The 24,397-nt window shown below is 44.1% G+C and overlaps 1 protein-coding gene across 2 annotated transcripts in view; it reads right to left on the reverse strand.

Moving 5' to 3' along the window:
• Positions 1 to 430: 430 nt before the first annotated feature.
• Positions 431 to 24,397, reverse strand: part of SEC24C (SEC24 homolog C, COPII coat complex component) — a 55,110-nt gene continuing 31,143 nt past the window's right edge. For both annotated transcript variants that reach the window (XM_054982406.1, XM_054982407.1), the window contains 15 exons: positions 21,584 to 21,722; positions 18,680 to 18,795; positions 17,701 to 17,825; positions 17,068 to 17,259; positions 15,165 to 15,258; positions 13,775 to 13,891; positions 11,636 to 11,806; positions 9,767 to 9,863; positions 9,305 to 9,450; positions 8,709 to 8,847; positions 7,364 to 7,482; positions 5,585 to 5,764; positions 3,440 to 3,631; positions 2,812 to 2,901; positions 431 to 2,484 (listed from right to left, as the gene is read on the reverse strand). In XM_054982406.1, the coding sequence (XP_054838381.1) occupies positions 2,344 to 2,484; positions 2,812 to 2,901; positions 3,440 to 3,631; positions 5,585 to 5,764; positions 7,364 to 7,482; positions 8,709 to 8,847; positions 9,305 to 9,450; positions 9,767 to 9,863; positions 11,636 to 11,806; positions 13,775 to 13,891; positions 15,165 to 15,258; positions 17,068 to 17,259; positions 17,701 to 17,825; positions 18,680 to 18,795; positions 21,584 to 21,722 (2,058 nt within the window). In that variant the 3' untranslated portion in view covers positions 431 to 2,343. The remainder of the gene's footprint in view (positions 2,485 to 2,811; positions 2,902 to 3,439; positions 3,632 to 5,584; positions 5,765 to 7,363; positions 7,483 to 8,708; positions 8,848 to 9,304; positions 9,451 to 9,766; positions 9,864 to 11,635; positions 11,807 to 13,774; positions 13,892 to 15,164; positions 15,259 to 17,067; positions 17,260 to 17,700; positions 17,826 to 18,679; positions 18,796 to 21,583; positions 21,723 to 24,397) is intronic.

Here is a 24,397-nt window from a genome sequence, read left to right on the forward strand (position 1 = left end):
AATGGTGGCATTCACATAGATTTGTAGAAAATATGCTTTCAAGCCAACTGAACTCCCCTCCCCACAACCAAAGAATATACAATGTATTTCCATCCGGAAAAAGAAAAGGCAAATCTTTAGCTTGGCATAAAGGATAAATATGAAGTCTCTATTCAAGAGTGCAGCTGGTATCATGTTCCTTTTCCCAAGGCGGTGTCAGTATGCCCCTGCCTTGGCCTCAGTATACCCACTTTACCCCATCAAATGGGAAATAACACTCATAGTAATGAAATCCAAAAATTTGCTTGTCTAGAAAAAGCAAACATTTATGAGCACCTTATGAAATTCATTGCAAAGAACAGCTTTGCAAAGAACAGATTTATTCGCCATTGATCACGATCGAGCCACCTGCACACCAGTCCTCTCCCCTCCCCCAAAATACAGGGCTTGGAAAAAAAAATAATCAGTATTTATTTACTAACAATGACATAAAATACATCTTAATATAATTTTATTTCTTTACAAATTAAGAGATGCATTGGAAAAAAGTGGAAGGAAATTTTGCGATCTTATTTTTGTTCTTATATTAATTCTAGAAATTAGTATTGTAGAAATCTGGGGTTACTGAATCTTGTTTCGGGAAGCAAGTTTTCACTGGATCTCTAAGTTTTTGGTTGGGGACAATATATGTGTTTTAGAGGGGAACGGGGGAATCTCAGCCATGCTTGCAAATTTGTGCAAGTCTGCTGAAAAGCTCCACGACCTGTGGCCAGTTACAGTTCTTGGATATTTCCCTTTTATGTGTGATGAAAGGGAAATGAAAGGGAAGACAAACTGGCTGCAAAAGAAGGAAAATATTTACAAACACACACACACACACTCTAGAGGTCATGGAAATAAGAACCACACACCTGGATTATTTAATTGTACAAGAGGATTCAAATTTCAGCGGCTTTACGTGTCTTTAATCATCTTGCTTGCCACTGGCCTAATGCTACCCTCCCTGCCTTTTTCTTCCTTTACCATTTCAGTGCTGCTGGCTTCAGTACATCCCGGGCACTGTACAAACACTGTATTTATTTAAAATAAAGAACACATTAGTTTCCTTTTGAAAATGAGTGAGCCCTTGGAATTCTAAAATCTCAAACTTGCCTCTAGTGAAACCCCTTTTGCCCACCCCTAGCAAAAATCACTCTTAGAAAGGCTAGTTGTAAATCAAGTGGGATTTGCTGTTTGAGGCACGACAACACAAGCAGACTTGCTGCTTCAGGGCCAGTAAGAACCGCCCGGAATATAATGGTTCAAGTGCCGCACGCTAAATTTACCCACGGCCAAACTCTTCAGAGGCATTAAAAGTTCAGAATCCACAGTGGCACGGTTTTGAACCTTGTACTAGGGATGTAAGTCCTCCTATATAGTACTATCAGACTCATCAATGTTCCTCCACTGCAGTACAAATGGACCGAGTCTGTGTCACCCCCAAACATACACCCACCCAGGTTGCTTTTGATATCTCAGGATCAACATTACCTTTCACAGAGGAAAAAGACGGGAAGAGAGCACGAGGCCATCAACAGTGTTCCAAGCAAACCCTAGCAGATGTACAGGGGGTAATGGATCAAAAAAGCAGAACAAGGGCATAAAAAGGCATGCCTGTCCATACCAACCCAAAGATAGATTCTACTCTCCCTGAATAAGTACCCTTTCATTACTTTTTCCAAGGCAGACCTGCACAGCAGCACAACAGGAGCAAAGGTATGCCCCCCCCCTCACGCCAGGTTCACAGCATGGGCGATGTTTTCTAGACAGCCACCACTCAGTTAATTTGTACACAGTACGTTGCTTCCTGCACTTATGACGAGATGCGAAAGATACATTTGGCTGCTTTATTCAACTCCTATCCTTTGACTGAACAGAGCCTGCCAGCCATCCTTTACTATCTGACTCCTTGCTCCTTTTCATAGTCTCTCTTGCACACACACACACACACACACAGCAGCCACTATGTAGCTTTGAAGAGCAATCACTTAACCTGATGCTGAATCATGTATAAGTAAAGTCAAGAGACATTTTTTATACCAGAATTGGGATGGCAAGAGGCACAGATTCCCGCCAAGCACAGGGACGCAAATTTAAGACCAGGAGTCCGAAAATTTGTCCTCCATCCTAAGTGGGTGTTTTGTCTGTCTCTCTCTCTCTCTCAAAAGGGCTTGGGAGATACCGGAACTCTGCTTATGCACAGTGTATTAAAAATTATGGAATAGTACAAGGTTTCTATATTGTCCTCAAAGGATCTGGGCCCATTCTTCAGGTGGTTCATGAACATCGAAGTGTTGGCGCTGAAATCCAGCATCACTCTCTCCTCTAGCTCAGCAACTGGCGAATCTCCTTGTGCATGTGGCAGAGGAAGTCCACGTATGAAGCCCCCCCATTCATGCTCTTATCTTCCACCAGGAAGTGTTTGAACAGCAAATCTAGTTTGTCTTCCTGTTTCACAATCATTAGCTGCAAGCAAAAGAAAAGACTAGTTAGTGACGATCTTGGTACCAAGTGCTACTGCAGCCTAACCGTTCCATGAAGAGAAATTTTTACTGTTTGTCCCATGAAGTTTTTACATCAAGTGCAATGTAACAGACATAGCCCCCCCCCCTTTCTGGCAGTGAAAAAACTGAGCTAAAACATATGGTAGGGACGCAGAAACAGTAGCCACTAAAAATGAAGGTCGTTACTGTTTCCCCCCCTTTAAAATCATTCAAAGGAAAAAGCAGAGAAATCACAGGAAAAAAGACAGCGGTAAAGATTTTCACCCGCCAAAGCAAGAATCAAATTTACCTTCATGTAACGTGATCTTTGAGCCTGGAACATATCAATGATGGATCGTACTCTCTTTGAAAAGGGGTTATCCAAAATCGGCAATGTGCACTGAAATACATTAAAAGGCCAGAGCATTTCAGGAAACATTGACATCATCAACATGCTTTCTAAAACTCGTGGGTCAGCTAAGTTATTCACTAGCTACAAATTTCTCAAGTTAGTGGCAATACTAAAGAGACTGATTGGAACCTCTTCACAACGGCAAGAAGGAATCACTCGTTCAGCTCAAGTTGAAAAGGCATGACTGTGTTACAAATTCCTGGGATTCTGTTAAAGGCTGGCCAGGGCCCACCCGGACCCATATGTGGAAGAGCCAGCCAAGCTTGTTGAGGGTTTAATGTTCTTCTCATCGCAATATGGAACAATGTAAAATAACTGCCTGTTCCTTCTATACATCTGTAGCCTACCAGGAAAATGGAGCCAAAGCTGTCTTTCTTAATGAATTTAAAAGCAGATGGGGTTCTGGTACAAGATGGCACACAGCCTTAGTTTTGTCTGATCCGACGTAAATATTCTGCCAAAGAGCTGATTAGGCTAAGCCAAAAACAGAAAAAATTATCTCCTTTTCCTCTATGATCCCACTTACCATAGAATTGCTTATCTGGCTGAAAGATGAAACTCCAAAGAGGTTCTGGATCAGCCCCTGCTGAACATTTGCTCCTATCCACAGAAAAATATTCAACCCATTTTCTAGCAGGTATATGTCACCCTTGGAGAGGCGCTCTTCGGAGTTTCTGATTGCTGTTGGTAAGGAGTCACTGTTGAGATCTACTTTGGTCTGAAAAGATAAAAAGTGGAGTCATTACCCTTGTAGGGTACCATGTTTATCAACAGAGTTTCCCCCCAAATTCACTGAATTTGAAAGAACATGGCAAAATGTAACAATTGCTGCAGAATCTTCAGGATCTCAGGTTTCATTAAAGTTTCTGTTTTTGCCATTTGGGAAAAAAAAGAAAAGCTACTTTCCTCTATTAGGGATGGATGTAATCCTTACACTGAAATAGATTTCAACTATACTGGTTATGCAAAAGTGGTTTGGGGGCGGGGGGCGGGCAGGCACATTACAGCCTGATAACTGCATGCAGACAGAACACAGACCCCCCTTCAAAATCTATGCTCAAGATCCCAAACCTCTGCATTCCCCTCAAGCGCCAAGGCACATACACAGCCTCATGTTTTTCTTACAATTCCCTGGAAAACATACAAAAGGTGCCAGGATGAGGCAGCGGACATCACATGTCCTGCACAAATACCTACCCCCCTTCAGAGAGTCATTTTCCATCCTTTATACTTACTTTTTATTTACTTCATTTAAAGTTTGCCTATTTCCTTGCCCACATGCTTCACTGCCACTTTAAAAAGCAGCTCCCCCTCTAGATGTGAATGGGAGGGGCACCTGAATAAGCAGCTGTGGATCTCCCCCCAATCATATCTAGTTTAATTCTTGGCTTAACTAAAAATAAATCTCACACACTCTCAGCTGCATTTTAGTAACATAAGATATCTCTGCTCCATCATCATCACTGGCAATTTGCTTATATTACTGTCACCACTGATGATTCATGACTGCACAGACATTAAGATGCGATGGCCAATGCTTCATGGCATGGGGGCAGGGTTAACCTGCAGCCCTGTCTCTGTAGGAAAGCAACAGGGTTTGCCCTGTGTCTAGCAGGCACTGCAGCACACAGAACGACGTACTAGGCAAACCTGGGATATTGTCCTTATTTGGGATAAAATTCCACCTCTGCTGAAGCCTGTGAACCTGCACTGCGACAGAGTCAACACTGCTTTCAAAAGACAGACTTGTCCTGTTTGGTGACGAGCTGTATAAAACTCTGCTGACTAGAAAATCTTCCTGTCAGTTACATATCTGCTGAGTCAATCTCCTTACCCTCTGGCCTCTGAGAAAGGAGTTTTGAACTCAGACAGCCAGGCACCAGAACAATGGCTAAAACACATTTCCAAGTATTACTGATTGGCTAATTGGCCAACTAACATGACACATGCCTCCATGAATGAGGAAGCCATTTAAAAAAAAGCTAATATCCAAATGCACATTCCTGGTCTCTTCATCAAAGCGCAAAATGTTAAAGCCATCAAGGAAACTTCTTAATTGATAATGATAACAATTACAGGGCACAGCCGTAATGCACAACTCTTTCCATATGTGACCCAGTGAGGGTGTTGCCAATTTTCCTTTCCGGGAGCAGTTTCTCACATCTCATGAAACTCCACTTCCCCTCCCCAACTTTCAGGGGTACCTTGGGGAGTAGAGAGGGTTGCTGTCAAGAGAGGGGAGAAACAGAAGAGCCCACCTGCACAGCACACAGTACACAGCCCTGGTCCATGAGTGCAAAAAGCTCTAAAGGTCCATATCCTTTCTAAATTAATTATTCTCTGTTCCTACAGTCTCCATGCACAACACTGATTTCTAACACTCCCATGTGAGTCATCTCAATTTTGACATTATCCTTTTTCAAAAGTATTCACCCAAGCTGCAAACAATACAGAAGGCCTAAACTAGGATGCCACTCCTGCTGATTGCCTTGTCTTGCATGCAGCATTTCTTGACATAACCCCCAAAGTTATTTGTGGGATCTCGAACACAGGGAGTGTTTCCTTTTACTTCCTCGTAGCAATTAGACAAAGGGGCCTCAACCAATTATCTTAACTTCAGTTTACTTCACTTTAAAGCAACCGAAAGCTTTCTTTGTGGACAGCCACTTACCAGAGGCAAGAGTCTAGGGTAAAAGAAAACATTCGTTTCTGCCACATCCATGGTGGTGACAAGTTGGCGGATGTAGGAGCGGTCGTCAGTAGTGACTTCTGACCCAGGCTGCAGAACATCACTTTTCAGAACGCAGTTCAGATACACAGGGAGCAGTTTCATGCATTCAGGGAGAATCAACTGCAAACAAAGTGGCAGGAAATTAGAGAAATGGTTTATAAGGGAAGCAGGAAGAGAGAAGGATAGCTTAAATTACGGTGCATTTTGTACAGATTTAGTAGAACCACCACAAGCATTAGCACAGACGTAAAAGTTTATTGGTCAAACTAACACCACCTTGAGGAGGGCTCATGAGTTTTCCAACCCAACATTTCATCAGATTAGATCAGATGCACCATTAAATCTAATCTCAAAGCCCAACAGAAGTTACAGGCAACTCTGGGCTTGATCTCAATCGAAAAATAAAAGAGAAAATGTTGGCACTTCGTAGCTCATGGGCTACAGGAGCTGAAAATATTCATCTGATGCCCAAATAATCCCAGCTGGTCAGTTCGAAAAGCATTTTGCCAAGGTATCTAATGATGCAAATATTAACAGGTAAGAGGCATCCAGAAGCAAAACCCTACTCTGGCCTTTGTAACAGGAGGTCCAGAAGTGAATGGAGTATCCTAATAGCAAAGCTCCAAGTGAGAACATACCTCCTCATTTACTCAAAGCTAACTGGCAATGGAGGATACACCTACTAGTCAAATCATTTAAGCATAAAAGTATCGGAGTATCTAATGAATGGAGTATCAAGTGTAACTATCCCCATGCACTAAAAGGAATACTAACAAGATACAATCATAGAAGAACGAACACCTAGCGGCTGTGGCTGCTGAGATTTCTATCTTCATTCCGCTGGGGAAACTGGAACACCACACAGATCAGCATCAAATGACAGCAGGCGACAACAGATGGGTAAGCATAATATGGATCAATATACATTCAGAATCTAAGACAGCAGGTTTTTGTGGCTTTGGGGTGGGGACTTAAAATCAGCTTTTAGCCTAATATAGGGACTAACTTTGGGGCAAACATTTGCACATTGATATGGCCAGAAGACTCATAATCCTGGTTAAAATCTTGTTTATTAATACAGAATCGAGAGTCAGGTTGGATTGTTGGTTAAATAATACCAATCCAGCAACTAGGAATGAACTAGGAATACCTGTCAGCACGCTTCTCTGATCTTTATTAAGTGCTATCAGAGGAAATCAAAAGACCCACTTTTCCTTTTAAAATCCAATCAGAACTGTGACTTCCCCATCTTAATATATGCTGATGACAACTGCCCTTATATATGTTGGGCTCAGACACCTACTAAAATGTTTTGGGCTTTCTGCCAGCAAGAATTTCTGAAAGCAAATTATGATAAAACCAAAGTTATGGTTTTGTTAAAAGGGCAAAGCAGCATAAATGGACTGGCTTTCAAACCAAACAGGTCCACAGATTAAAATACTGAGGGATTTATTTAAGCAAGTGTCTGTCCTGAAAGAAGAAGCCAACAACAAATTCAGTTTGTCAGCAGGGTGGGGCGGCTGCTAATCCTAGCGTTCCCCCAATTAAGACCTACGCTGGCAAAATGATTGTTGAAATAATGATTGGAGAACAACTATAGGGGTTTTCAGAGGAACAACCCAGCAGCTACCTTCTACTCTAGCACGACACAAACCTTCTGGTCACATTTAATATGCTCCAACTGAGACTGGAGGAACATGGCCACGTCAAAGCAATTACCTGTCCAGCAGAAGAAGGGCTAGCACAGTTTTTTCGGTAGCATGCCAGGATCTGGGCACATTGATTGATCAGTGTGTCTCTCACGGTCTTGACTGGGTTGTTCAGAAGTCCACGATATGCTTCAGAAAAGAGCGGGGTGTGTGTGTTACAAAATTAAGTACATCTTGACATGAAAAGCTTATTTGGCAGTAAAATCAAAGTAACCGATTAAATAATTTCAGTTAAAATCCCTCGACAGACTGCTATAGTAACTGGAATTTATGAGGCTGCATTACTCAGAGCCACTGGCTCATTTAGCTCAATACTTTGGGCCCCTTTGCTTGGTATGAACTCTCCAGAGATCTCTTTGGTAGTCCTGCTACCAGAGACCTTTAATTGATGATACCAGGGACTGAAGCTGAAATTGCTGCTGAGCTCTGGATCACCATATTATAACAAATGTACTACTCTGGAAGGAAAGTAACCTTAATTATTTGATTCAGGTTTGCACAATTACATATGGGGTGCAGAAAACGGGACAGGGAGAACTTTTCGTCTCTCACTCATAATATTAAAACTCAGAGTCAACTGATGGAAGTCGATGAGCAACTGATTCAGGTCAGACCAATAGCCATGAGCACAGATAACTTTAAGAGACTGTTAGACAGATTCACGAAGGAGAGGTCTCTCAGTGGATACTAGCCACGATGTCTAAAGGGAATCTCCACAGTCAGAGCAGCAAAACTCTGAATACCAGTGCTGGGGGGGGGGGCAGAATCAGGGGACAGCCTCAGTCTCTATGCCCAGTTGGTTAGCCCTCTAAGGCAACGGGTTGGCCACAGGACGCTGGACTCGTCTGATCTAGCTGGGCGCACTGAGCATTATGTTCACTTAGACCACTCTCATACGGTTCATACAACAGTTGACACAAACATTATTTCACCAGACACACGAACAATGTTGGCAGCACAGACTGCACAGAACCGTTAGCCTCTTTTCAACATAAACAAATGTGAATTTTCCCACACTGTGGTTAATGGTAAATGTTATGCACGCTATTAACTGCAAAGCCCATTTGCCACAGGCTAAAGCAGCTAGAATGCACTGTAGGGAAAATTTCTTAATCAGAGCAAACTGGCCTTATGCAACATGAGCTACTTCGCTGCCAGTAACCGCTAGGGTATTGTATGAAACCCATCAACCCACAATATAATCCATGATGGCGGACGGGATGCTCCTTCAACTTTTGACCAGATTCACAGTGGAGAGGAATCCCTACCACCAGCCCCCTTTCAGCAATCTTATGCCCGTCTTGTGACGGGTCAGACACTGCGCCTCGTGAAACTGTTAAAAAGCAATCCCTTACCAAACTTGGCCAAGAAGTTGATAAGAGTGTCCGTCTCACAGTTCCTATAAAGATCAGCCAGCTGCGTGCAGCAGTTCAAGGAGAGGTTGTGAATGCGGAGTCGCCTCTGTCCTGCACAGCTTGTATACAGCACAGCACACTGCAGAAGAGAGGTTACGCAAGCAGAGCTATTAGTGTCATGTTGCAGAACAACCACTGTTTTGATGCACCGGCAATACTCAAATCATGGCTTGGTTAAAACAGCACAGATTAATGGGATTCGTTACCGCTTGAGAACGGCCAGATTGTAGAGCCTGGCCAGTTTAAACAGCTATTCAGATTCTTCCTTTTAGACAAGGATTTAATCCCCAAGCATAAGGAAGTTCAGTTTGGTTTACGTTCTCCCTGCAGCGAATTCAGCCTTTTCTTATATTTCTCCCCATACTTTTAATATTACTCTTTGCCTTGAGTTGCAAAGCAGATCAAAAATCCTCCAACAAAAATAAATATTGTATAGGCTTGAAGCGCTTTAACATATAAGAACCAGAGCAAAGAGGAACTATACCCCAACAAGTGGCCCCCAGGATTCCTTGAGACACCCACAGCCTATGCCTCACCTGGAGAAGAGCTCCACTGTCTTCACTGAGCTTATCATCATGCTTAAATTCCACTGTGATTGTTTTCTCGCAGTCCAGGCCTGCTAGCTCCACATCTGTGGTGTTGCTCATATAGAAAGCACCAAAGAAGTCTGTCGCTCGAATACCTAGAAGGCAAGAGGACACTTAAGGAACCTCTTTGGAACAAGACCAGCCTTGGAGGACACCAGTAAAGAAAAAGGGCCTTGCCTATCATCAGCAACGAAAGCGCAAGTTGCATCTAGAGTTCAGCTGGAGTGGGAATACGGGTTGGATCCTACTGTTTTGCTCCACTAACCGTGAAACCTTTTGCTGATGCAAGAGGCCTTCTGCCAGTACATGAGCACACTGGGCCAAAGGTTCCACCTATCAGTGGAACAGAATGCCAGAATCTCAATCTGCTCTCACCCACTGTGCATGAACTGCCCCTTTCGAAGGACTCACCGGTGCTTGTGCGCACTCTCATCACAGCATCAAAGCCCACTTCTTTCTGAACATCTCTGCGCAAGTCATTCAAAAACCGCTCCTGGTCTGTTTCCACCTGGTACAGACACAGCCAAAGACAGGTTTCACACAGTCATCATGCAGGTGAACGTCACAACGTTAAATACTGGGAGCACCTTCTAGAACTAAGTGCCCCATTTTCCCAATCTTTTATCCAGCTCAGTTAAATACACAAATTATGCATGCACACATCCACAGATTTAAAGCAACCCTATCATCTGGGCGATATATCACAATCCACATTTAAAAGCAATTCTTCCCCAGCGTTCTAGCTGCAAATCACATCTAGGACAAGGATTCTTCTATCTGATGTAAATCATGAAAAGCCATTTGCTAATGCAGAGTGGAGAGTCAAACTATTTCCAATAAATTAAACTTCGATCGTGTAGGATCCGTCTGGCTCTCTGGAGCAGAAAACCAGAAACGGAAGACAGCAGGGTATGGGGGAAGAGCACCTAGGCAGCGTCTCTCTCTCTCAAATCTGTAGCTGTGCAGAGTGTTAGAAAGCACATACTGTCTGTTGCAATTGCTGAACGTTATTCACTACTGCCCAGTTCCTTCCAGGTAGTCTTTCAAACAGAGGTAGAAGCCAGGACTGACCCTACTCACAGAACAATCCCTACAGAAAAATCAAGAGCTGCATCAGTATCTAGCTGTTCTTCTGTAGGGGTGCCAGCTTTCTCCATGCACTGCTTCTCAGTATGCCACTCCAAGACTGGTGGATTTCATCAACATCACTGAGAGACTAGTAACAGCTCTCGTGCTGTTGCTATTCTTTCAGGCCTTTAAAGTTTATTATTTTGAGAGATTTTGAATCTTTTTAGACTGCCACTCCGAGAACCTGCCCGAGTTGTCTTACAAAATAATTAAAAGCAAAATATTAAAATGTGTTAATTAAAATTTGGCATTTAAAAACCCAGCCAAGCATAAAAACAGACCATAACAGACTACAGACAGCTTAAGCTAGCAGTTTCAAGACTGAAAAAAATTTTAAGTGATCAACTCCTTAATTAAAAGTTTGGATGAACAAAAGTGTTTCTGTCCTAATGCCTAAAAGAACACAACCTAAGTGCCAAGCGAGCCTCAAGGGGAAGGGTATTCCGAGGGCAAGGTGCCACCCGTGCAAAAGTCCTGTTTTTAGATGCCACTCACCTTGCCTCTGAAAGGGGGCACAGAGAGCAAAGCGTGAGAGGCAGATCTTAACTGGTCAATATTGGAGGAGGTGGCCCTTCATGTACCCCAGTCCCAAGCCATTTAAGGCTTTAAAGGTAAGAACCAGCACTCTGAATTGTGCCGAAACAAATGTGCGCAACGTTGGCTGTTTTCCTTGTTCTCTTTTTCTACAATGATACCAACTGCAGGGTCTTATAAATGGACTGCAAAGCAGAGATTAAGCAGCACATTACTTGGCAGATGCTGCTCGAGTAGAAAGAATTCACCTGAACAAGTCAAGGTCATCCTCTGAGAGCATTAACTGAAGAAATTATGAAATCTGTTGTGCCTTTTTAATTTATGCATGATGTAAATGTCAAAAGAACTTATTGAACCAAATTGGGTCAGCGTTTGAGAAGATACTGGGGCTGGCCAGTACCTTTAGAACTGGACAACAGGAAAGCTGCCCTTTTTGCAGCTACACTGCTGGATGAGTTCTCAAGCTAGAAGGCTGGCCTACTTCTCACACCAACCCACACTGGCCCAAGGAAAACGATTTATCTTCTGTCCTTTTAGATCAGTACAGCAACCGCTATCACTTCAACTACACATACAATCAAATACTGAGCAGACGCTGCACAGCCAAATGCGCCATACCTGGAAATAGGCATATTTATAAACAGAGCCACCTGTCTGATAAGGAACGACTCCCAAGGTAGCCACATCCAAGTACTGGTTTGGGAAAAGGAACAGATCCACACAGCACCCTTGTGCTACACATTCCTTGGCTAAGTTGCTGTAGAAACTTGTCTGAGGCTGAAACAGAGTCTAGGGAGGGAAAAATGTAAAGCAGAGAGATCAGAAAGGAGAAAGGGGCCAAAAATATATTGCATATATACTACCTTGCCAACTTGAGAAGAAAAACAAGGGGTCTTAAGGCTCCTTTTGTTACTGCAAGTGGTGCTTCTGCCGGTAGTAGATCTCCAGTTCCTTCCTTCCCCTGCAAATCTCCAGCAGGCATCCCACACTGTTACTATGGCTCCCTGACTTCCAGGAACAGGTCTTTCCAGGGAGTAAAGCAGGCAGCAGCCGGAAAGCAAGTGCTGCTTGGGATACAGTGGTTAGGATCCCTTTAAAGCACTCCCCCATCCTTCCATGACCAGCGGTGGAAATATCATTTTTCAGATTGTATTTCTAGGGTACTAAAATGCTTCACTGCTGATTGCTATGCTTGAAGATTGTACAGAGAGCATACGTCTATTACTGCACTCTCACAAAAAACAACTTCCAAGATCACAAGTGACCCAAACTTGGATACTGCAAAACTTAATTAACTTGCAAAAGGAACAGAGGGTCTGAAACACAGCTGTCCTTTGCTCTAAATTAACTTCAAGAGTAGTCAGGTAAGCTTGCTGCTGCTGTATCCAAATAACTACAGGTTTATTCTTTTGCTTGTATTTGTAAAGTTTGCCCTTCACGAGTTTCTGAAGCATGATTGATGTTTGCAATTCCCAGCAGGCAACAGAAGATAGGAAGGATAAAGGCAGGTGTGCTAATAGGACCTCGTCTGGTCATATTAGCCACAAGCTGCAAAAGCTTGATTTCCTAGACCAAACTAAAATACTTTGGAAAACAGCTTTAAAGTATTGAAAAATGCTCAATGCTCAAGATGCTCAAGACAAAATGCTCAGCTTTTGTCCAGCATGTTTTGCCAAGCGAACATTTAGGGCCCACTCCAAAGGTGAAATAGAGACAGGCAATACGCTTTCAAATACCAGAAGCCAACCCTAAATTAAGATTTCCAGCACTCAAAGGGGGAACTGTAAAGTCGAAATGTACATTTTGCCGAGAGAAAAAGTGAGATCTTGACCATCTTTTCACAAGTGTTGCACATACAGTAGCGATCAGATACAGAACGTCTTCAACAAAAGACTAGCTGCAGTAACAGCACGAAGAGAAATTGCTTCCATCCAAGTTAGGTAACTACAACCCATTTCACAAGGGGCTGCCTTTGAAGGCTATCTAGCTGCCACATGACTGAGATTTCCCACAGAAGGGTATCATGCTAGCATCAAGTGTCCATCCACTTGGATGCATGCTCTTGTTCCTGGGCACAACACAAAGTTTCTGTGCCAACCTTTAAGTCAGCTTTGAGTCCAAGGCGCACAAAATGCACCCCATCCCACACAAACACACCCATCAATTCATAATGTCAAATAGTGCCCTTCTCTTGAAGGTGCCCCTGCCTTCAAAAAGGAGAGGCGGGCTGCAAGCAGGGAGATGGCTTTCTCTGCCTAATGGAACTCAAAGAGTTCCATTCAAAGAGACTCAACTGCTGCTTTCTGTCTGGGTCTTTGCCTGTTCCAGTCAAAGCCCTTCTTATTTGCCTGCGCATTTAACAGTATTTTATGCTGTTGGCTGTACTAATTGTGGCTCACTGGTTGCACTGTGCCTCGCACACAGGCTCATGTACTAGCCAGTTGCCTACAGTATCAGAGGAAGAGATGCAAATCGAAAGCCTTTCTTCCTACTTCTTCCTTAGGAGCCACCTCATTCAAACACACACCCCGACCCAAACTTCATTTCCCCCTTTTCCCTCTATTATAACAGGTGCTACAACCAGCACAGAACTTCAAACCAGGATGCTCCTCTGGTACTGACCATGGCGCCCAGAACATTGTGCGGTTATTGAAAGAGAAACAGGGATCTACACTCAACTACGTGAGATGTTGCACCAACAGTCCCTCCTTAATTCTCTCTTCTTTCCTTAAAGGAAAACAAAAAGCAAACAGTTACCTTTTCTTTATCCGTGTTGATCAGTTTCTTGTCATCTCTGTTCTTCAACTTCCCTGGGGCCTCTGCAATGGGCAGTGATGTGTGAAATATGAACAGCTTGCCAGCACATTCCGCCGCCTGAAACACAGTGGGCAGAAGTCCTTAAACAAGATGCAAACATGAAAGCCAAGGGACTCGCCCGTTCTCAAAAAAAACTCTATTGCACTTTTTGGACTAAAGCATGAAAGGCCATTTTAAAAAAGCGATTACATTCCAGGTTCACTTTCCAAGAGCAGCAGAACGAAGGACTGCCGTATCCTGAAACTGCCTGCCATCCCAAGTGTTCATCTTTGAAATGTCTACTCTCGCTATGTGAAACACAGGAAGAACACACACAGTTTGCTCGTCAGATTACGAGGTATGCAGCTCCACCAGTACATCTATAAAAGTGATAAATGAATACGAAGAGGCCCTCCAAAGAGCAGGGCACTGGTTACACTAATCTCACTAGTTCCTGGCATGTATGCAAAGGCAGTTGGGGGTCGAATCCTACCAGTTTTTCTTCCGGAAAAGAAAGAGAAGTGGCTCCTCTTGACTACCAAAAATGCTTTGCCGTGGAACATGGGACCCATGGGGAAAAAAGCCAAACAGGGTGGGGTGAGGAGGGAAACTGGGTGAGAGTGTGAAATAGTGGAAGGGTCCAACCCACCGTGTTTTCCTGAGGGAAGAGTTCGAAAGCTGACAAAAGAAGCAAGAAATAAGAAAACTCTCATAGCAGCAGGTGCTAGAAGCCACAGTTTGCAACGGGAGGCAATTCTTGAAGCCCACGCTGCCGGTTCTGACCTATAAGGCTGAATTCTACTTGGCATGGGTCTTTAGAAGGCATGTCAAAGCGCCAGCATACAGTCAGGAAAGCTTTCTAAACTGACGCTTGCAAGGACAAGCTTTCAAAAGGCAATCCGGCTCAAGACCCTTGACCATCTGCCATCAACACCTGCTAAATGTCCTCAACTAATTCAACAGTTTTTAAAATACCCTCCCACAAAAAAAAGCCTTCAAGCGTCTTAAGCGGTTATTCCCCCGTGCGTTCTGCTTATGTTAGCGTAGATCATAGAAGCATTTCAACAGCAGATATGCATACACAGAAAGAAAATAAATATGGGGGAGAAAAGGCCATGAACCCCAAGCAGTACGACGGGCGTGTGATGTTTCTATACAAAACCCAACTGCTTGCAAGGTTCACTCACGCGTACATTTTTTAGAATCTCGAATACATTTGAACTACAGCTGAAACGCCACAGAAACACTTGTATTTCAGCAAGATTAGGAAGCAAATGTCTAAACATATTACAGCAATGCAGGATGACGGCACGGCAGAGACAGGCCATTTCAGCCGAGGACAAACACAAACCTTTAGTGCCTCCATGCCAGCCTGAATCACAGGAGCAAACACAGTTTCTGTTTCTCTTGTATCAGCAAACATTTCAGGGATCTGGTCCAGTAAGCTGCAAAGCAAAGCGTGGAAAACCAAAAGGCGATTTCAAAGCCAGCAAGGACTCTAAGTACAGCAGAAACAGCCTGCAGGATCAGACCAGCGGACCATCTAGTCCAGCGTTCTGTCTCACACACAATGGCCAACCAGTTGCCCAGAGGGCCCAGAGGACAAGGCCTCCCCCTGATGATGTCCTCTGAGCACCGGCATCCACAGGTTTGCTGCCTCCGGCTATGGAGTTTTCTCTTAGTCACCCTAACTAGTAATCTCTGAAGGGCCTCTCCCGCTATGAACCTATCTGATCCCCCTTTTAAAGCCACCTATGCCTGCAGCCATCAGTATATCCACTGCCAGTAAATTCCACACTTTCATCAGCCATTGTGTAAAAAAAAAAAAAAATCTCCTTTGGTCTCTCCTGAATTTATTGCTAATCAATTTCATTGTTGCTGCCACAGCTTAACCTGGCTGTGGTAGAGATCCTACAAGGGCAATGCTGTATCAGCCCTGGAGTAGCAGAAGCCACGGCCTCCCAAGAGGCACCTCTGACTTTTGTCAATCCGAGGGGTCAGTGGTGTTCTCCGTTCCTCCACCTTGTGCCTAACTTGCCTTGGGAGCCAGGCCTGAATATTTTGAATTGTCCTGGAGATTTTTTTTCTCTCTCTCTCCAGATCTTGTTAAACGTGCGGATAGTATCACTCCCTGCATTGGATGCTCACCACATCCACTGTTTATCGTCGGCCTTGGATGCAATCAGGAGTCTCCACCCACACCCACACCCACACCCACACACCCACACCCTCCCCCAAAGTATCCTGAAATCTACGTAAGTTGCACGGGACTGCCCCAGCAGTGAAATCTCAGCCCAGACAGCGCAGTGCTGTGCATTTTGCCAGAGGGAGGCCTGCCTGCTTTTATACTTCAGGGACTCCATGTGGTTGAAGGGACATGAGCATGTATTATTCTCCTGCACTGATTCTTCTGTGAATACGATTTCTTTCCTGTAGACTTCTCTGTGTTAGTGGAGAATGCTGACAAGTCATAGTGACTTACGGAGACTCCTGGTGGGATTTTTTGATGGCAAAAGACTAACAGAGGTGGTTTGGCATTGCCTGCCTCGGCTACCCTGGTCTTCATTGGAGGTCTCCCATCCAATTACTAGCCAAGGCCAACCCTGCTTTGCTTCCGAGATCTGACGAGATTGGGCTTGCTTGGGCTGGTCCGGTCAGGGCATAAACTTCTCTTGATTACTTAAATAAATCTTATTTCCTTTCCCACTGTGTGTTCATTGTTCTCCACATCACAGAGAACCATTGCCTCTTGGCAATACAGGCCTTTAGAGTAGGTGTGGGCTGGTTACTCAGCAATTAAAAGTAGCTTTCAGCCTCTCCTCCTCCAAAGCTAAAACAGTGCTTCAAGGCTTGAACTGGAGCTCTCTCTTCAGGTTTCACTATCTAAAAGGGAACAACTTGTTCCTAACCATCAGTAAATTATTAGAACTTATCAGTCCTTTTTACCATTATGAATGATTTTAAAAGGATACAAAGGAGAGATCTTATATTTCTGGGAAACTGTACAGACCTCTTCTGGAGTCCCTCCTTCTAAATGAATGGAGAGCTGTGCAAGTATCTACAACAGAGGCAGAACCAGCCCAGCGCCGAGAAAGATCCCTTTTCTCAACCCCCATCCTCAAAATAACATTTATTTTTCACACGTTTCAAAATGTTAACACCATCTCTTGTTTACATTTAAGTATTGGCGAGCAAACTACTTGATGTGCTCCAACAGGTTACCAGGACATAGCAGGCTCCTCAGTCGTATTTACCTTGTGAAAACTGAGCGGGACTCATTAACGTTCACCAGGAAGCCATCAAGCAGAGGTACAAACATATCTGCTACGTCGGACACAACCATCATCTGAGGCTGGGCCAGGGAGCTCTTCACATTATAGAAGTGCAGAACTTTGTTGTAAGTGACAAAGCCCACTCGGATGGCCGATTCTTCCATGTTTCCTTCCCTGTAAGAAGGGGGTGGGGTGGGGAGAGAGATTAGGAATGACTAGCACTGGGCCTGCAGAACAACAGCACAGGATGCTGAATGAATCCTATAACTAGCATAATCAGTATAACCCTCACAGTCAAGTTCTCTTTAGAAGTTTGCATCCCACAACAATCTCACAGGTTGGATCCAAACTAAATTTTCTGAGACAAATGTTCCCCTTTCTGCTGCAGACCACGCCCCCCCCCATTTACCCCTCAGGCTGTTTATGCAGGTCCCCCTGTCCCCCCAGGAGCAGCATTTGGGGGGAATCAATTGGCTTCAGGAGAAAAAACAGAGGCAGGAAAAGTTCTGGTCCACTGGTGGAAGTGCCTTCCATTAGCAGACACCTAAGGCTGGATCCAACCCACTGCCTTAAATCTCCACCTTTCAGGACCATCCGTTTCATCTGCAAAGTTACCTGGGTAAGTAATCCAGGAGAGTCTTCAACTCTTCACATATCAGCCTTACCAAACCACTCCTTACTGCATTGTATGACACATCAATCATGAAAATAAAGGCAGGGGGATTGGGAAACTTGTTGTTCTGCAGGGAAATGTAGCAAAGAACGTTATTACCAACATGCATACCTGTGCACTGCAGTTATAACACAATGGTGCTCTACTGCACACAGTCCCAGCTGTGACAAGCCGGTGCCTTACCCTGCACTATACCTGTGTTTATGTCGTAAAAAGCCATAGGACAGATCCAACTCATAGCCTTAGCCAGGGTACAAAACGTAAGCCAAGGGCTAACGAGACCATCAAGCTTTAAGACAGGCTAGCTACATAAAGGAGGACGGTAAGATATTCCACCTGAATGAGAACTTACAATCTCCAAACATGTGGCTTACCTCCCTACATGAAAACTCAAAAGATTAATATTTTTAAGTGTCAAGTGCTTTCTATTTGGGGTGGCTGAAGACAGGGGGAGGGAGAGATGAAGCCCCTTTTTTAGAAGCTTCTGTTCCTGTTTTAACCGACTGAATTCTATATGTAACATTTTAAAATTTGCCATAATGTTTTCTGCTCTAAGTATCTGACGTGAGCAATCAAGAAATGGAAACAAGAATGATAAACCTTCCAACAAGAATAGAAACACATTTAAAGGCATTCCAGAGCTCACGCTCTGGAAGGGCTTTCCACAGTTGGGTCAACACACAGCAACTTCTGCATATGTAAAAGTTTAAGAACCAGAAGCCTAACTCTTGGGTAAGACAACCACCCTCTCCTTGCATATATCTAGACTTTAGCTTGAAAGAGTTCAGCCTGGTACATTCCCCCCAGGGCAAAGTAAGACAGAGCACTTCAGATCTATAAAGCCTAAAACACATTCTTCTCTGCCTAAGTGCTAAGGAACGGGTAGATGTTTACTTTCACTCTGCTTAAGAGCAGCCATACCTTGCAGTAGTCAACAGTTGCCAAGAATTCATATGATCCCAGTGATAACTCTGGCCGGTCGTAGCAATCTACTCGCCGGCCTGTGTGATCCAAGTGCTGGAAGTAGTGAGATGGCACTGTGGAATAGAGGGGGGAAATCCCTGAGTGCTTTCTTACCTCCCTGCCCCTCCACACACACACATCACTATCCTGCCAAGGAATTGGCAGGCTTAGATACACTCCAGAAAGAGTATAACAGACACTGGGAGATGGCACAAGTCTTTCAAATGTTTGCTGGATCCAGCCTCTTGTTGTATTCTCAGCAGTTGTGCATATTAGACTTCTTTTTTCAAGCCAGCAGCTCAAGTTCACGCACACTACAGTCGATCAGTACTCATGGATCATATTGTTCTGTTTGGTGAGTCCCTGGGATGGACTTGAGTAAACTTGTGCTGAGAAAGAAACACATCTGAACCACCCTCCAGAAGCATCAGATACAGATCTCTGTAAATCTTTCAGACTGCACTCATATAGAAATTAGCACCGGGCAGAATTTAGGCTGTTTAGAACCTTAGCTTTCATTATTTATAAAAAGCAAGTTTCTAGCTATTAAGGCTGCTGAGATAGGTACAATGAAGTTTTAGGAGGAAACATTTGTGGGGAAGGAGTCCCCATAAATATTCCGTGCAGAATGATGGAAATATTGAAATTCTGCAGTTGCCCAAGAACTTCTTTTCAAGGGAATGAAATCAGTTAGTCTGGCAGTAATCACTGGGGTGGGGGTGGGGAAAGAGACTCCAATCCTGAGGAGAAGAGGGCCTCTCCCTTCCCTCCCGTACACAAACTAAGAAACTTTTCCACTAAAAAAAAAAAAATAGAACTGCTGCCAAGGAACTAAAACTATAAAAAAAAAAATCCTAGAACGCAAAATTGCAGCACAAGCTATTCTCCTGTTCCCACATGAGCAAGAGCCTGCAGAGAGAACTGAACGCTAGGTACGTAAGGGGGGGAAAAAATCTGAATTAACGCAATCTGGCATTAGATGGTTAGCGCCGCAAATAAGTTTATCAAAACCAGCTGGAAGAGGATCGGAAGGAGAAGTGGGAGAGGAGCTGCTGGAGAGGAAGTAACAGACGGCTTTAGATCTTGCTGTTCTTTGTCAGTCTGATCCGAATGAAGAGTTTCTACAGCCCTGGCCAAGGGGCTGGAGAAACAGTCTTGTCTCTCGTCCTCCAGCTGCCCTCCTTCCTTTCCCAGCGTCTGATGAGGGAACAGTGTCTTCCCCTGCGAAGCATTTGCAGTGATCAGGGGAGAAGAGAGATCCTTAGGGGGTCACAGCCAGAGGCTCCTGCATGCCTACACCTGGCTATCCCCATTTTCAACGCTGCTTGGGGGTTGTTTCTTAGCACAGCCTATGTTGTGACAGAAATCATTGTTTCCTGCTGCAAAGCATACACAGTCTTAATAACGTCCCCAAATTATATGCATTCTAAGTAAGAACGCACTTCAATATCAATACAAAGCAGTTATTTCAGAGAACAAACAGGACCGAGTGATATCTACGCCTATGAAACCATTGTGTTTGAGCTTTATAATCCATCTTTGATCAACTAATTCCAGAAACATAGCAGGCCACATTTGTCATCTTGCCCCCTTGAGGTCTCTGGCATTCCTACATGAGCTGCTAAGAGAAGGCACAGCATTATAAACAAAAACTGTGCCTACAAGGTTCACAGACTGGCCCAAGAAAGCTAAAATTGCCCAGGAGGTATTATGTTAGGCAACAGATTTATTTCTTCACTGGCATAATTTATTCTGCAAGGAGCCAAGCAAGTCACTAAAACCTTGCTTCACAACCACTGAAATTTGGGGGGGGGGGCAATTTCTGGCTTCTGAGATCTCAGCAAACATTGCCTGCACACGTCCTTACTACCCACAAGGGCTAAAAAGAGCCAGTGCAGTGGAGTGCTTAGAGGGTCAGACAATGAACTGCAAGACCCAGCGTCCAATCCCTATTCTGCCCGGGACATTTTCTGCATGAGTTTGGGCCAGTCCCTTTCTTCCAGTGTAGCTGACCTCTCCGGGCTGCTGTTGTGAGTGTAAAATAGAGGAGGGGAGGATGTTGTAAGCTGCTTTGGGTCCCTACTGAGGAGAAAGGCAGGATATAAATGCAGCAAAATAAAAACCTGTTTAAAAATGAAAGCGAAGATTCTCAGAAAGCTGAATTCTGATTAAAAAGAGGGGAAGAGGGCTATTATATAATCTAGTTGTGCTGTTATATACTTTGAATATATTTTTCTGTTGTAGTTTAAATCTAATTCAAATGTAGTGCTTTGTATAAGTGTCTATGCACTTTCTACTGTTATTTATATCTTTTCTTTTTAAATAAAACCTTTACTTAAAAAATGCAAAAGAAAGCTGAATTCTGCATTCACTCTCCACTTCCCCAGTGCATTTACACTACCCTGACAATACAGGCATGAACTGGAGAAAGATCTACTATAGCCATAGTGCAACCTTCAGATGCACAAGAGCAGAAGGACGCTCAACGCATGCCCCTGTTCTTGATCATATTGAATTACAGTGTGTAATCTGCTTTAGGTCTCAGTGTGAAAGGTGGCCTATAAATAAATTAATAAATAAAAAGTCCATAAGCAAAAACAAAATGCCACATGCATAAAAGGCCACCATCTTAACTAAATCGTTTAAGACAGATGCAGCTCTTTACACAAGAGCAACAGTCTACGTAACAGTAATTAAATCACCGGAAGTTTGTTACATAAATTGTTGATGCTCTTGTGTAAAGAACTGCATCTGCCTTAAATTCTGGGCTTAGGGTAACAGAGTGATTTTCTCTTTGCAGCGGGAACAGGGACCTCATTGTCCATCCTCCCTGATTGCCTCCTAGCAGGAAAAAAAGCTTACCCTCGGTGACGCAGCTACAGAAACAGCACTGGAATCTTCGTCCACCTTCAATGAATTGCATAAAAGGGCACATATAGGCTTTGCACCTATTACACCGGATAGGACCCAATTCCCCAAGGTCTACCAAATAAGGAGGAGCCTGGAAAGGAAGAAAAAGAATGTGGGCGCTGAGGCTATTTAAAGAGCCCCTTTTCCTTCCCTAACAGGTGACCAGTATCTCACACCATGCCTTCTGCACATTACGGTTTGTGTCAGGCACATGACAAGCCCTTTCCTACATCTGTCCTATAATAGTTTTACACAGCTGATCTTTCTACACAGCAACTACATCCTCCGTCCTCTAAGGGGGGTGCAGGACAAAGGGGAGGAAAACCTTTTCTCCGGAAATCCTCCATTCCAAGCTTGCAGCTGTTAAATTAATCCTACTTAAGGAAGACTACACACTTAAATCTTTGAACCCTTTGTCATGGGGGAGAAATACGACAAAGCACAGCTTGGGGACAAGACACAAATGAGCCACCATTCTCTTCATCGGACTATTACCACGTCCATTTATACTTTTATTCACTTCTTCTCATCTCCATGCAACCAAAAAACTTCTAGTTTTATTCCGTTAGCTTAGATTCTCCCCTACCTTTCCACTCTAAAAATATTCAGGAAGTGGCTTACAAATAAAAATAAATGCAAACAGCCTAAAAACATGAAGCATAAAATAGCAGAACTACTAAATGACAGAGAAATTCTGAGGCAGTCATCACCTGAATGCCCAACAGAACAGAAAAGTTTTAAATGGATGCCTAAAGGAGGATTCAGCTTGGGATCGAGTGGGTGTCTCTGGGGATGATATTCCACAACTGCGACAGCCAAGGTCCTGTCCTCCAGTCATCATCTGCCAGCTACCTAACCCCAGAAGGTGGGGCTATCTGGAACAGGGTCTTAAAAGATAACCCCCAAGTGCAGGCAAGTTATACAGGAACCCACTGCTCTACATATAAACTGTTGTGTCATTATGTGCATCCCAGGGTCTGAATTATGCATGCTAATTATGCTAACTTTTTATAGGATAAAGTTCAGTTGGCAGAAGGAACAGGCAAGCTTTTAGACAACAGGTTTTCATTAAGTATTAAGTTCTGTATCGCTAAAATGTGACCTGTTCTTTACTGAACCAGCTTCTGTTCAATTAAAAGCACTTAAATCGAGAGAGAGATGAACAGGGTAACAGTTTTACTACTAGCAGAGAACCAGAATCAGTACCTGTTCTCTTGTATTTAGTGCACTGACAGTGCTATGACCTGAGATACAGTCTGAAAGGAGCAAACTGCCTGCTTGCTCTAAGGAACAAAGTTTCCCCTAAAGAGCAGGTGCTGCATTTCAAAGATGCTGAAAGTTGGGTTTTTGCTAGCCCCACTTCAACACCCCTTTCCCTGCATACTCCCCTAAACATTAACTGGTTTAAAGTGTCCTATTTCCTTTAACAGGTGAAGGACACAGCTGCTGGCCAAGCGCTTGGACAGTGGAAGCAACATTTGCTAAACTGAAAAAAAGATGTGAGAGAGGCTCTATAAAAGATTTTCAGTGACCTCCGCAAGGTTTCTCCATCTCTCCTCTAAACAAAACCGCATTTGATTTAAAGGACTTCCAAAAGCATGAAGATTAACCTAAATATGCATCTAATCCATTAGATTCAGAAAGGAGGCTACTGAACTACACTAATAGAAGTTGCAACGAGTTCAATACCTAGATGGTATCATATTACTCCATGACCAGTTTTGATCTTGAATGGCAAGAGCAGGCTGCAGTTATCTTGCATAAGAAGGCCAGCTCCTGGCTTCTACTCTGCTGCTATGTGGTAATACAACTAGAAACAGAATGCAGGGAAGGGACAGGCTCAGCTCAGCCATAAAATAAACCATGGTTTTGCATTAACTACGGTTAGTCTGTGAAACCAGGATTCAGCCTGCAGATAGTCTCACTTAAATCCTGGCTTCTTTTGACAAATGCTGCTTTCCTCAGGGTGTCTGTTTTGGGGAGTGAACAGGGGCGATTCGGCGAACAAATCAGGGCGTCCACACTCTTTGCATCGCATGAAACTACAGTCACCATTACGTATCAGCTCAGACACAACATGAAACCATGGTTTAATTGAACGAACTGCAGTTAATCGTATGACTCAACGCCACCAACTCTTAAACTAGGGGTGTGTGGGGTCTGGGGTTCGCAAACCAGCAAAATGGCTGGATTTATGCCAGTCCAGCATAAACCAGCTAGGCCAGTTCACACCGAAGAATCCTGGATCCGATCTGGGCAGCTGGACTCTGCTGGGCCAGATTACCTGGCTGTAGGCAGCTGAGGCAAGCAGCCACAGCAGAGACGGAACAGCAGCAAGCAAGGTGGCAGTGGTGCAAGCGGAACCGAGCTCTGGGCCACGACAGGAGAGCAGGGTGAGGCTGGCAGGGCAGGATACGAGGCCGCAGGCATAGTGGATTCCCGTTCCATCCTGCCCCTCAATCCCTGCCCGAGCTCCGAAAGAGCCCTTCAAGCTGCCACTGCTGCCGGTCGCCTTTTAAACACTGCAGCTTGGCTAGCCTCACGCCCGCCCCCCCCCCGCTTGAGTTTGGATCTGGGATTCTCTGGTATGACATTGGTCAGTGGTACTAACGGATGGCTCCGCACCACAGCAGGAGAGTGAGGTAAGGCTGGCAGGGTGGGGGAGATTCCCATCCTGCCCCTCCACCCCCGCCTGAGCTCTGAAAGAGCCCCTGAAGCTGCCATTGCTGCTGGTAGCCTTTTAAACTCCATGGCTTGACAAGCCTC

The sequence above is a fragment of the Eublepharis macularius genome, chromosome 6, assembly GCF_028583425.1.
Source record: "Eublepharis macularius isolate TG4126 chromosome 6, MPM_Emac_v1.0, whole genome shotgun sequence".
NCBI classification, from domain to species: domain Eukaryota; kingdom Metazoa; phylum Chordata; class Lepidosauria; order Squamata; family Eublepharidae; genus Eublepharis; species Eublepharis macularius.